The sequence below is a fragment of the Chionomys nivalis genome, chromosome 11, assembly GCF_950005125.1.
Source record: "Chionomys nivalis chromosome 11, mChiNiv1.1, whole genome shotgun sequence".
Classification (NCBI taxonomy): domain Eukaryota; kingdom Metazoa; phylum Chordata; class Mammalia; order Rodentia; family Cricetidae; genus Chionomys; species Chionomys nivalis.
This window is the reverse complement of record NC_080096.1, coordinates 61,480,402-61,494,888: the sequence shown is the minus strand read 5'-3', so window position 1 is coordinate 61,494,888 and position 14,487 is coordinate 61,480,402. Positions and strand designations below refer to the sequence as shown.

Here is a 14,487-nt window from a genome sequence, read left to right as displayed (position 1 = left end):
GGCTATCCTGGGTTTTTTGTTTTTCCATATAAAGTTTATTATTGTCTTCTCCAGATCTGTGAAGAATTTTGATGGGATTTTGATGGGGATTGCGTTGAATCTATAGATTGCTTTTGGTAGAATTGCCATTTTTACTATGTTGATCCTCCCAATCCAAGAGCAAGGGAGGTCCTTCCATTTTCTGGTGTCCTCTTCAATTTCTTTCTTCAAAGACTTAAAGTTCTTGCCAAATAGATCTTTCACTTCCTTGGTCAGAGTTACCCCAAGGTATTTTATGCTATTTGTGGCTATCGTGAAAGGTGATGCTTCTCTGATTTCCCTCTCTGCTTCCTTATCCTTAGTGTATAGGAAGGCAACTGATTTTTTGGAGTTGATTTTGTATCCTGCCACATTACCAAAGGTGTTTATCAGCTGTAGGAGTTCTTTGGTAGAGTTTTTGGGATCGCTTATGTATACTATCATATCATCTGCAAATAACGAAAGCTTAACTTCTTCCTTTCCAATATGGATCCCCTTGATCCCCTTATGTTGTCTTATTGCTATTGCTAGAACTTCAAGCACTATATTGAAGAGGTATGGAGAGAGTGGACATCCTTGTCGTGTTCCTGATTTTAGTGGGATGGCTTTGAGTTTTTCTCCATTTAATTTAATGTTAGCTGTCGGCTTGCTGTAAATAGCTTTTATTATATTTAGATATGACCCTTGTATCCCTGATCTCTCCAAGACCTTTATCATAAAGGAGTGTTGAATTTTGTCGAATGCTTTTTCAGCATCTAATGAAATGATCATATGGTTTTTTTCTTTCAGTTTATTTATATGGTTGATTACATTGATAGATTTGCGTATGTTGAACCAGCCCTGCATCTCTGGAATGAAGCCTACTTGATCATAATGGATAACTTTTCTAATGTGTTCTTGGATTCGGTTTGCCAGTATTTTATTGAGAATTTTTGCGTCGATGTTCATGAGTGAGATAGGCCTGTAATTCTCTTTCTTGGTTGGGTCTTTGTGTGGTTTTGGTATCAGGGTAACTGTAGCTTCATAAAAGGAATTTGGCAATGACTCTTCTGTTTCTATATTGTGAAATACATTAAGAAGTATAGGTATTAGCTCTTCTTGGAAGTTCTGGTAGAATTCTGCATTGAAACCATCTGGCCCTGGGCTTTTTTTGGAAGGGAGATTTCTGATAACTGTTTCTAATTCTTCGCGACTAACAGGTCTATTTAGATCGTTCACCTGGTCTTGGTTTAGGTTTGGTATATGGTACTTATCTAAAAAAGTGTCCATTTCTTTTGCATTTTCCAGTTTTGTGGCATACAGGCTTTTGTAGTAAGATCTAATGAGTCTCTGAATTTCCTCTGTGTCTGTGGTTATGTCCCCCTTTTCATTTCTGATCTTATTTATTTGCGTGTTCTCTCTCTGTCGTTTAATTAGTTTGGATAGGGGTTTGTCAATCTTGTTGATTTTCTCCAAGAACCAACTTTTTGTTTCATTGATTCTTTGGACTGTTTTCTGTGTTTCTATTTTGTTGATTTCTGCCCTCAGTTTGATTATTTCCAGTCTTCTACTCCTCCTGGGCGCGTCTGCTTCTTTTTTTTCTAGAGCTTTCAGGTGTGCTGTTAAGTCCCCAATGTATGCTTTCTCCGTTTTCTTTAAGTGGGCACTTAGTGCTATGAACTTTCCTCTTAGCACTGCTTTCATCGTGTCCCATAGGTTTGAGTATGTTGTCTCTTTGTTTTCATTAAATTCAAGGAAGACTTTAATTTCTTTCTTAATTTCTTCCTTGACCCAGGTGTGGTTCAGTAGTTGACTGTTCAGTTTCCATGAGTTTGTCAGCTTTCTGGGGGTAGCATTGTTGGTGGCTTCTAACTTTAATCCGTGGTGATCTGATAAGACACAGGTGGACACTGATATTTTTTTGTATCTGTGGAGGTTTCCTTTGTTTCCAAGTATGTGGTCAATTTTCGAGAAGGTTCCATGAGCTGCAGAGAAGAAGGTGTATTCTTTCCTATTTGGGTGGAGTGTTCTATAGATGTCTGTTAAGTCCATTTGATTCATTACCTCCAACAATTCTCTTAATTCTCTATTAGTTTTCTGTCTGATTGACCTGTCCATTGGTGAGAGAGGTGTGTTGAAGTCTCCTACTACTAGTGTGTGTGATTTGATGTTTGCCTTGAGTTTTAGCAATATTTCTTTTACATAAGTGGGTGCTTTTATATTAGGGGCATAGATATTCAGGATTGAGACTTCATCCTGCTGAATCGTTCCTGTTATGAGTATAAAGTGTCCCTGTCGATCTCTTCTGATTGATTTTAGTTTGAAGTCAGTTTTGTTAGAAATTAGTATGGCCACACCTGCTTTTTTCTTAGGACCATTTGCTTGAAAAACCTTTTCCCAACCCTTTACTCTGAGTAGATGCCTGTCTTTGTGGTTGAGATGAGTTTCTTGCAAACAGCAGACTGTTGGATCCTGTTTTCGTATCCAATCTCTTAGCCTGTGCCTTTTTATTGGTGAATTGAGACCATTAATATTAAGTGATATTAATGACCAGTGGTTGTTAACTCCGGTTATTCTTACTGCTTTTGGTAGAAGAGTTTGTGTGTCTCCCTTCTTTGAGTTGTGCTGTTGAAGGGTCGCTAGATGCCTGGGTTATTGTAGGCAGTGATGGCAATGTTGGATTCCTTGGGTTGTGATTTTCCTTCTATTACTTTCTGTAGGGCTGGATTTGTGGCAACGTATTGTTTAAATTTGTTCTTATCCTGGAAAGTCTTGTTTTCTCCATTGATAGTGAACGATAGCTTGGCTGGGTATAGTAGTTTGGGTTTGCATCCATGGTCTCTTAGTTTCTGTAGTACCTCTATCCAGGACCTTCTGGCTTTCATGGTTTCCATAGAGAAGTCAGGTGTAAGTCTGATCGGTTTACCTTTATAAGTTACTTGGCCTTTTTCCTTTGCAGCTCTTAATATTCTTTCTTTAATCTGTATATTTTGTGTTTTGATTATTATATGGCGAGGGGACGTTTTTTTTTGATCCAGTCTGTTTGGTGTTCTGTATGCTTCTTGAATATTGAAAGGAATATCTTTCTTTATGTTGGGGAAGTTTTCTTCCATAATTTTGTTAAAAATGTTTTCTGGACCTTTGAGCTGTGCCTCTTCTCCTTCTATCCCTGTTATTCTTAGGTTTGGTCTTTTTATTGTGTCCCATATTTCCTGAATGTTTTGTGATGAGAATTTGTTGGTTTTGGTGTTTTCTTTGATCAGTCCGTTTATTTTCTCTATGTTGTCTTCAGAATCTGAGATTCTTTCTTCTATCTCTTGTATTCTATTGATTATGCTTGTTTCTGTAGTCTCTGCTCGTTGACCTATATTTGCCATATCCAGCTGGTCCTCAGTTTGTGTTTTCTTCCTTGCTTCCATTTCAGTTTTCAATTCTTGGACTGTTTCCATTACCTGTTTGATCGTTTTTTCTTGGCTTCCCAGGGTATCATTTACGTATTTACTCATTTCTTCAAACTTTTTGTTATACTTCTCATCCATTTCTATGAGGGCGTTTTTTACATGTTGTTTAAGGGACTCTATTGCTTTCAAAAAGTCAGTTTTTTCCTCTTCTCCTGTGATAGGGTGTTCAAGTCCTTGTGTTGTAAGATCATTGGGTTCTGGTGTTTTCATGTTGTTTTTCAGATTGTTGGGTGAATTCTTGCCTTGGCGTCTGCCCATCTCCTCTTACCGATGCTATCTATTGGGTTTGATTTAATTGTAGCGGGGCAATCTGTTCTCAGTGCAGGCTTCACTGTTTCTTGCCCGCACTATCCTGTATCCAGTGCCTCCACCGCCCGGGCCTGCCTGCCGGTGCCTCCGCCGCCCGGAACTGTCTGTGCGCCGGTGTTTCCGCCGCCTAGGCCTGCCTGCCGGTGCCTCCGCCACCTGGGACGACATGAATCTTGAAAGAATTTTCCTAGAAAATATTTTGATTAGGACCCCTGTTGGGTAGCTCTCAACCTGATGTCACACCAGGTCCAATGGCTCCTGTGCCCTCTGCTGGACTCTCGTGTGCATCATACCTGCCCTCACATATGCATACTAAACATGCAAATGAACACATAAACAAAAAACCCAGAAAACTTACATTTTTAAATTAAAAAAATCTAGCTTTCAATTGTAAAATCTGATAATTGAACAATGGTTTAATCAGCTACGAATAAAACTACATTTCTAGTAGAAGCTGCTTAGCAATTGTGCATATTAAAACCATCCTGGAGGTGCAGTAGCTGCAGCAGGTCTGCCAGAGAAAGCTGATTTTGATTCTCTCTTCTTTTGAAACAGGGGAGCTTTCATTTTCAAATCGCTATTATTGTGACTTGCCTGGTGCTTTCTTCAATGAAATTTTCTTAAGTTCATCATTTCTTGAGATTTGTTTTCCTGCCACTCAGTAATATTTAGCTAGAGCTCTAGGAGAGATCATATATTGAAAAGGGAATTCTAGTTCTCATGAGGTTTTGCTGAAAAGAATGTTTTATTCCCTGAAGAACCTATGATTGAAAAGTCATGTGAACACCGTCTATGCTTTGGAGACTTAACTTATCGCATAATAATAATGACTGCTCTCATTACATAGAATGCTGGAGGTGCTCTTTGATTGTCATGCTTTGTGGTAAAGTTAATGTTCTTTGATATTTTTGCTTCAGATGTCCTGTTGAATTTTGTAGAGAGCATTTTCCTGATTCTGTTGAACACGTTCAAAAGTAATGGATTAATGAATATTTTATTATAAAATTTAATAAAAATTATTGTTTGCTATTTTTCACCAAGGAAAATAGTGTTAATACCATGAGCACAGTTTTAGCTCATGTAAATATCACTGTTTCTCTTAATGACCTCAGTATTTAACACTGTTAAGGAGTGTTTATCAAGTGTATATGTATGTATATTTAGGCAATTATTATATGGGGCTGGATTGATTAATAAATTTAAAAGTAAGCAAAATATGAAAATATAATTCTTAGTTTTAGCCTTAGGAAAAAATGGTGATAATATGTAGGGGAGATAGTTAGATAGATAGGTGGGTAGATTGAAAAAGAGAGAGACAGAGACAGAGAGACAGATTGATTTTAATTCATATGAAGGCCCTGTAATGACTTGTGCATGAAGTATCCCTTAAAAGGTTTGAAATATTAAAGTATTGGTCCCCAGGTGGTATATCCAATCATTGAGCTGTAATAGAATCATGACAGCTCTGACTTAATTAGCAGACCAATCTGTTGATAGACTCATAATTTGATGGCATTATTGGGAAGTAGTAGAAACTTTTGAAGCAAGGCCCTGTTAGGGGAAGTAGGTCACAAGGGTATGTCCTTTGGGGAACAGGATTATGTCTTGTCCTAGATCCCTCTGTGTATTCTGTGCTTGCCTATGACTAAGAGGCGAGCATTTTCCTTTGACAAGTGCTAGAGACTAAGTATTCAAATATATGAGTCTATGGGATCATTCTCATTCCAACAACCACACCGCATGAGAGAGAACGTGCACTGTGTATTTCTGAGTCTGGGTCACCTTGTTTAATAGAATAGTTTTCAGATCCATCTATTTCCTGCAAATTTCATAGTGTTTCTTTTTCTAGAGTTACTATTTTTTAAGTGTGTGTGTGTGTGTATGTGTGTGTAGTGTTCATAGAGGCCAGAGGTAACAGATTCGTGTACAACTGAAAGTACAGGGAGTTGGGAGCTGAGTGTGGCCAGAGCCTGAACTCTGGTCCTCTGGAAGAAAAGTATGTGCTCTTAACCATTGAGCCCTCTCTCCAGCCTCCAATTTCATTTTTCCCTCCAGCTGGGTGTATATACAGTCTTCAGTAACCACCCCCGTGCTGATGGGCCTCTAGGCTGCTCTTATTTCTTTGCTGTTGTGAATAGTACAGTACTGAACGTGGATGTGCAAATCTCTCTGTGGGAGGTTGTAGTCCTTTGGGTGTGTGCATAGGAGAGGTATGGCAGCAGCATCTGATATTTCTGGCTTTGTTTTTTCAAGAAACCTTCATATCTACTTTCCTGATGGCTGCACCAGCTTACATACTAACCAGCAGTACAAGGTTTCCTTTGTGGTATATCTTTGTCAGCCATGTCGTCAGTTTTCTTGATGATAGTCATTCTGACAGGGGGAGATGAAAGCTCAAAGTAGTTTTTAAAAAGTTGTTTATTCCTTGACTCTGCCTCCTGTGGTGGGCATGGGAGCTGACCCTCCCCTTTACCAACTGCAGCACTCAGGAAGTAGACCCTGTGTCTCACCTGGGCAGCACAGCAGAACTGACCCTGTTGACTGGTACGGCTGAACTGGCCCCTAAAGGAGCATGGGAGGTCTGGTCATGCCCCTCATTTGCCATGTGGTGGTGTGGGCCGGGGAGAGATACCCCATCAACCCCTCGCTGCCTGTGGTGGGTGGGAGAGCTGCCCCTCACCAGCTGCAGCTCTCGAGCTGACCCTGATGGTGCAGGTGTGGGAGCGCTGACCCTGAGGGTGTGAAAGCAGCAGAACTGGCCCCTGCCCCTTGCTTATTGCCACAAGGGATGGACTAGTCAGGGCAGTGCTGGAGAGCTCACCCGGGTGGTGGTGAGGACTGGAGGGAACTGGCAGGGCTCACCCACTCTGCAACTACCCAGGCCCAGAACCAGGGTTATGAGTTGGCCCATCCATGATTTGCAGGAGCATGGGAAGGGGCCAGTCTCCACGAGTCAGGACAACAACAGGAGATCCGAGAGGAGTTCCAGTGAGGGCCCAGCATCCATAGTGTAGCAGAAACCAGAGACCTCAAACCAGACCAGTCACTCTTCCCAATGAACACTTGCAAGTGAAGATGTAAGGACAAAAGGGTTTACTGCGTGACTCACTGCGTCACACTGCAGCTTCCATGACAAGAGGTTTTCTTTTCTTTTTCTTTTTTTTCTCTTAAATTTTATTTTCTTTGGGGGGGCAGCAAGGGCAGAGGGCGGATTTGAAGACTGGGGATATGAATGGAATCAAGATGCATGATGCCAAAGACACAAAGAGTAAATAAAAGAAAGTTAAAAAATTATTTCTCTACCTATTTTGAAAGATTTGCCTGCATATATGTTTGTGTACCACTTACTCGTGTGCCTGGTGCCTGTGGAGGCCAGAAGAGGGCGTTTAATCCTCTGGGGCTAGAGTTACAGATGATCCTGAGCTGCCATTTGGGGGCATAAATGGAACCTGGGTCTTCTGGAAGAGCAGCCAGTGCTCTTAACTGCTTAACTCTTAACTCTCCAGCCCTTTCAAGTAGTTTTTTTTTTAAGTATTTTTAAAAAATATTTCTTGGATTCAAGGTTTTTAAAGCTGAGGGAAACTCCTCAGGCTGCTAAAGATTAACCAAATGAAACTATGTCAGTGCCCCCTCCCAGCTCTCCTGGGGGTTTATGCTGAGATCAGTCTTCAAGCATTGCTGGTGAATCCTGGGATTAGGAAAGATCGTATTGAGTGAGGTTAACCCAGACACAGAAAGACAAACATCTCACATTCTCTCTCATCTGAGGTACCTAGCTCCAAATCTTCAGATGTGAGTGTAGTCCTCTCCCCTCATCAAGGAAACTGCTCTTTGCAACAGATGGAGACTTAGAGAAAGCACACCAGTCAAAACACAGAGTTGTGGAGCCCAACCCTGACTGTCGCAGCTACAACATAGCTCCTGCGCCTAGGCTCAGGGGTCATTTTAGAAGAGGGTGGAAGAATGGTAAGAACCGGAGGGCCAGGGCGTTTTCAGTGAGGCTGCAGATCTGAGGAATGCCAGAAATTACACTTCTTAGCATGGTTGCCTAAACATGAGCTGAACCAGTCGTCTTGCTAATGTGGATGGGGAAAGCTCAGGAGGCCTCCACCCTATAGAAAGAACTACAGAGGGCTGAGAGAAGGAGGAGTCTCCGAGGAAGAGCACTCTGATTAAGGCTAGCCAGTGCCAATGGTGAGTCCTGAAGACACACTTGTAGCGTTATACAGACTGAGCAGATGTATTTATATATTTGGGAACACACACACATCATGTAACAACAGTTAAAAAAATAGGCTATGAATTTGAAAGAGGTCAATGAGGGGCTTATGAGAAAGTTTGGAAAGAGGACAGGAAAGGAGGAAATGTGGTAACAGTTCCTGTACCTCAATGTAGTTTTATTATGCTTTTCTCTGAAGGTTGAGGGTATTAAATACTTCAAAAATATTTGTTGGCCTTTTGTGTTTCTTCTGTTGAGAACTTTCTGTTCATGACCACATTTATTTTGAATTCAGAGATCTACCTGCCACTACCTCCACAGCGCTGGGGTTAAAATCTTGATCCACTTGATATTTAATTTTTTTGCAGGAAAGAACACATTTTGGAGACAGATTAAACTGAATTTTAATGCCATCCCCATGTCAAAGCAGCTGTGTGACCTGTAGTGATTATTCCTGTGATCTGATTGCTCATTTGTAAAATAACCCTAACAATTTTTATCACACGGAAGTTTTGTTGAGTGTCAAATACGTGTCAGTATAATGGAGGCTAAAATATAGTACACACAACAATCACATGGGACTGGAGTGATAGCAACCAGAGTGGACTTTGGAATAAAAATGTTGCTATTGGTAAATAGGCAATGATACATCTCCCCCACACACACCCACCCACACACACACAGAGTGACATAGCTCCAAAGTATGTGGACCAAAGTCTGACCTGACTGAATGTGGAAACAGCATTGTATTTGCAGTCCCAAGTACACTACTTTCAGTAGTGAGTGGCCCAAATAGGAATAATACCAGCAGTGTAAAGACTCAACAGTACCATAAACAAATTTGACCTTATAGATATCTGTGGAACCACTTCCATCAGTGGTACAGCACACTCTTCAAGTATAGGTAAAACTTGTGTGTACACACTGTAGCCTAGGCTATGTGAGAAGTCAGTAAACTTGAAAGAATTAAAATGATAGAGACTCATCTAAGGATATAGCTCAGTGATAGGAAGCTTACCTAACATGTACAAGTGCGGTTCAGTCCCAACTACTGCCTAAAGAAAAAAGGAAAAACTATATGAAGCCTCTGAATATAATAGAATTAAATTAGAAATCAATGTTAGAAGACATATAGGGAAAATTAGCAAATATAAGAATATTAGTGAATACACTTCAAGTAGCTAGTAGATTAAAAAGAAATCAAAGGAATTAGGAAATGCTTTGAAAACATACCAAACTTCATAGGATGGTAGTGTGCAAAAGAGGGGTGTTCAAGAAGAAATATTCTCAAAGCAGGAACTAACATCCTACTTTAGAGACTTGAACCAAACCTCAGACCAGTAGAGAAAGAAAGAAAGAAAAGGAAAGAAAGAGAGGCAGGCAGATCTTGAGTTCGAGGCCAGCCTGGTCCATACAATGAGTTCCAGGACTGCCAGGGCGACACAGAGGAATGCTATCAAAAGACAACAAACAAACAAGGCAAAACAATACAAAAAAGGAACTCAACCAAAAGTTGGTTATATGAAAATATAGCTAAAATAACGGTAGTTGGATATAGTCATTAAGAAAATAAAAAGAGATCAAATTATTAAACCACAGAGAAAATATAAATAAATAAAAATAATTATAAGATAATACCCCGAACATCTGTTTTCTAATGAGTTAGATAATTTAGTTAAAATAGACATTTTTCTGGGAAGATAGAAACTACCAAAATAAGTTAAAAAGAGATAGAAAATCAAGTAAGATGTTTACATTTTTAATTAGAAAAAGATCCTAAAAAGGAAAAGCACAGGCTCGATTGCTTTATTGATAAATCCTAACCATTTAAGAAGAATTAATACAAACTCTTTAAGGAACCAGAGAGAAAAGACTTTACATTTCATTCTGTGGTCAGTGATACCACACTGTAACAAACTCAGGCACAGGCACGAGAAAGCTGCATATAGTGTCCTTCTGAAAATGGCTGGTAAAATTCTCAGCATGACACCAGCAAATAGAAGGTTTAGCAGGACGGGGAAAAAAAAAAAAAGCATTGTACTGTATCTAGTGGGATTTCTCCTTGAAATGTAAGTCCAACGATTTACTCTAACTAGGTACTTCCATACCACACAAAAGAGGTCATTTCTTGGTGCTAAGTATATATTGGTGAGGACAAAAATAATCCCCTGTTCCCGAGACTTCTTTGAGTTCCTCACGTTGTAAACAGTGTTCTTGTGATAGGTGCTGTGAAGGTCAGTCAAGGAAGCTGGCGTAGGCGGGGATTTGAAGGCTGCTTTTCTGAAGTGGCAATTGAGCAAAGCTCTGAATACAGAACTATTGCTTGTCATGTACAGTAGTCCAGTCCTAGTTATTATGATGCTGTGTATTGAACCCAGGACCTTGAGTACACTAGGCAGGTGCTATACATCCCTAATCCTCAGTACTTCCCTAGAAGCTGTGGTTAGTGGTTTTAGTTATTTGAGGCTGACTATAGTTCACAAATATTGATTGGGAAATTGTAGAAATGAAGAATTCTCGAGTTTGAATGAAGTCATCTGAATGACGATTTCTTACATTGTCCAATCAAGGACACAATGGAACAGCCATGCTCTATGTACACTATCTGCCTGTTAACCATTTGTGCCACTCCCACTGACCAGGTGGACTCATCCTAATATCACAGACTCTTGTATTTAGGTAACCCTTATTTCATTTAATATAACTTCCCAAGCACAAAAGTAGTGATACTGACAATTTAGACAGGCTACAAAAAGCTTCAGACTGCAACCCTTTAAGTAAAAAATGGAGGTGGAGTAAGATATTTGCGAGAAGAGGGCCATATTGATACGATTTTTATAACAGTACCTCTTATTATGATTGTTCTACTTTAGCTATTACTATAAACCTCTTGCTATGCCTAATTTATAAATAAAGGTATGTATGTACAGAAAAATATAGTATCCCTTTGGCTCAGTGCTGTCTGCTTCCAGGCATCCTCTGGAACCTTGGCACAGTTCCCTTGTGACCAGAGGGGTGTTGTGTTCTGAGATGTGGCTTAGTCCCATCGTGTCCATCCTGTTTGTTCTGTTTATGTGAGCATTCTTTCACTAGTAGTGACCTCATCAGGTTTTTTTTTATATTTATTTATTTATTATGTATACAATATTCTGTCTGTGTGTATGTCTGCAGTCCAGAAGAGGGCACCAGACCTCATTACAGATGGTTGTGAGCCACCATGTGGTTGCCGGGGATTGAACTCAGGACCTTTGGAAGAGCAGGCAGTGCTCTTAACCACTGAGCCATCTCTCCAGCCCCACCTCATCAGGTTTTAAGCAGACTTACATTTCCTTACACTAAAAACAACCACTCTTCTTTGACACCTTCTACTTTCCAGCCGTTTTTCTTTGTCTTTCCTTTTTATCACAAAAGAGATTTCTGAAGTTTCTGTTTCCATTTATTCATCTTATACTTGATTAGGGAAAAAATATCAGACTTATCCTTTCTCCAACCTACTTCAGTCTGGGTTACAGCTGTGCTGGAGCTGGAGACATTTCTTTAAAGTTGATAGTGACCTCCATGCCCAGCGGATCCTTCTTAGTCCTCATTTACTTGGCCTTTCTGCAGCACTGAACATAATCGACAATTCTCCTTGAAACTTCCTTTTCATGATATTATGCTGTCCCGTTTCCCCCTTCTCTTGTTCTTTTTAGTTGGTAGAGAAGCTGGAGCTCCTGAAGACTGTGTGTGCTCTTCTTCCTTTCCATCAAACACTCTAAAGGTGAATGTCAGACAGTGCCTGTAAGTGATTCCCAGACTTGCCCTGGCTTCGCAGGAGTGTGTTCAGTTGCCTCTCATAGCTCTCTACGTTACTTGCTTTCTGCTCATTTTTACATATTCATTTAATGCCTGTTACTTACCAGGCATCGTGTTCGTACTAGGGATGAATTCTGTCTCCTTTGTGGAATTTGAGTAAGCAGTGATTTCTTCCCTCTTCCCGCTAACAGTGAACCAATATGCAAGGAAGCTAGAGAACAACAGTAGCCTGAATGGCCTTGACCTCCATTATTCCCTGCCTCTCCTTTCAGTTTGAATCCTCAGGCCTAATCTTGACTCCTCCTTTTATTGGAGGAGTCTAGTGAGTACCATGTAACCTAGTGTGTGTCCTAAGGCTGGGTGTTCCTTCATTCCCCTTTCACTGCTCATGCCATCACTTGACTTCTGCATTAGATTTATTGGTCTTGACTGCATTTACTCTTGACTGTCTTCTGACAGCTTGCCATGTGACTGGAAGCAGGGTCTTTACATTTTCTGTCTCAGTTTAGAAATAGTATTTATTCATTTGTTCTGTGTATATGCACATGCATGTATGTGTGCACACTAACCCATGCACATGCAGGTGGAGGTCAAAGGTCAACACTGTGTGAGATCCTCTATTGTTCTCCATCTTATCTTTTGAGATGGTCTCTTAGTGAACCCAAAGCTTGTGGGCTTGTGTAGACTAGTGACTGTGGGTTCCTAGGATCTTCCTGTCTCTGCTTCCCCAGTGCTGAGGTCGCAGGTATGTGCCATCATACCTGGCTTCTGCAGGGGTTCTAGGGATCTGTACTCAGGCTGCATGCTTGTGCCGTGACCGCTTTCCCCATTAAGCCATCTTTATAGACTCCTGTTTCAGTTTTATTATCATAAAATTCTTATCTCTTGTCATGGCATTGTTTTATGTTATGTATAAAGTACTTAGGTTATTCTTTGTTTTCTTTTTGAGACAGGATTTCTCTTTTTTAATAGCCTTGCTATCCTAGAACTGGGATTATAGACAGGCTGACCTCGAACTCATGGAGATCCTCTTGCCTTTACAGTGCTTATGAAGTACTTAAGAAGTATGAGGTACTAAGTTCTCAGTGAATTATTTTCCTAGACTTTGTACAGTTGCACATTTGGCCAAGGAAAAATATGATAAGACAGAATTTATTAGTAATTAGTAATGGATTTGAATTGGGCAATTATTAGCTTGTTGAGACTTAATTATGCTGTATAAATTCACAATAAAATCTGCAGCTACTACAATATGTAACCTTATTATGTATGCTTTTCTTCCTTAATTAAAAGGCTAAGAAGCACCAGGCCTTCCTAGTAGAGACATGTGAAAATAACGTAAAAGAATTGGAATCGGTCTTGGACAGCTTTATTCTGTCAGCCCAGTGGACATCAGGTTAGTTGAAGGTATAAAATGACAGATGCATCTGTCAATGGTCCAAAGTCACCGCAGTTTGGGAATTCTGCAGATGCCTCTCGTAGTCCCTCATCTCCACATGCTTTGATTTGATGACATGATAGGAGCAGTTCTCACAGCAGTCTCTTGGCCTGGCTGGCTGGGAGAGGGTGACGGAGTGTGGACCTGCTGTTGTCCTCTCAGAACTTGATTTACAAGTGTTGAAGTCTGTGTGCTTGGACAGACAAGGGCTCACTTGCTGTGTTCTGAATCCAACTGAGAGAAGAGTCCTTACAGTATACCTGCAAGGGGAACAGATGTTTCCATCAAACCGAGCCAAGTTCCGAAGCAACCTTCAGCAACTTAAAGGTCATGCATTCAAAAGGTTATGTAGGACACAGGCTGTAGCAGTGCGTGTTCTATACTGTTGCTTTCTGAGCCAGTTCTCACATGTACATGTATGTGCTTTGGCGATAATAGTGCTCAGCTAAAATACTTTTGCTTTAGTATTCATTCACTCTCACATAACTAAGAACTAATAATATTAACTAGAAATACTTTTGGAACTAGCTAATACACTCTGTTTACAATATCTGCTTTCTTAATTTTTTTGTGGTTTTTGCATCATAAATGCTTACAGTAGCTCTAACTTGAAACTTTTACTTCCCCCCGTTTTCTTTTGTCTCAGTCAATTTAGTTGTTTTTATGATGTGACTATAGTCTTTTAAAAAGGACATAAAATTAAATTCTCATATATTTACTTATATATACTATTTAAGGCAATCTATATCTATCTATCTATACATACACACACACATCCATCAAAAGTGATTTAGGAAGGAGTTCTTTAGGAAATGGAATCTTACAGAAGTTTGTTGTCCTTGGCTTTAGCTTATGACCTGTGGGTCTCTCAGCTGGCGAACTATTAGACATTTAGTATGTGCTGTCCTTTTTCAGTTTGCTTTTATTTTTCATGCTTTTAGCTGTGATTTTTGTTAAGTTCACACATAACTTTTCATTCTTAAATTTTAGCAACGATTTAAAATAAAGGATTATGGGGGTTGGAAAGATGGTTCAGAGACCAAGAGCCCTGACTGCTCTTCCAGAGGACTTAGTTTAGTTCCCAGCACCCACATGGTGACTAACACATACAGAAAAACACATACAAATAAAATAAATAAATCTTGAAAGAATTAAAGTGTTACACATTGTACATGTACAGCATGTGCACACTTGCCATAGCATGTCAGTGGAAGTCGGAGGACAGCTTGTGAAATTTTGTTTCTCTTTCTACCATGTGGGTCCCGGGA

General features: G+C 40.0%; 1 protein-coding gene across 2 annotated transcripts in view; it reads left to right on the top strand.

The window, feature by feature from the left end:
• Ccdc171 (coiled-coil domain containing 171) overlaps positions 1-14,487 on the top strand; it is a 339,088-nt gene that overhangs the window by 83,389 nt on the left and 241,212 nt on the right. For both annotated transcript variants that reach the window (XM_057784865.1, XM_057784864.1), the window contains exon 10: positions 13,075-13,177. In XM_057784865.1, coding sequence (XP_057640848.1) covers positions 13,075-13,177 — 103 coding nt within the window. The remainder of the gene's footprint in view (positions 1-13,074; positions 13,178-14,487) is intronic.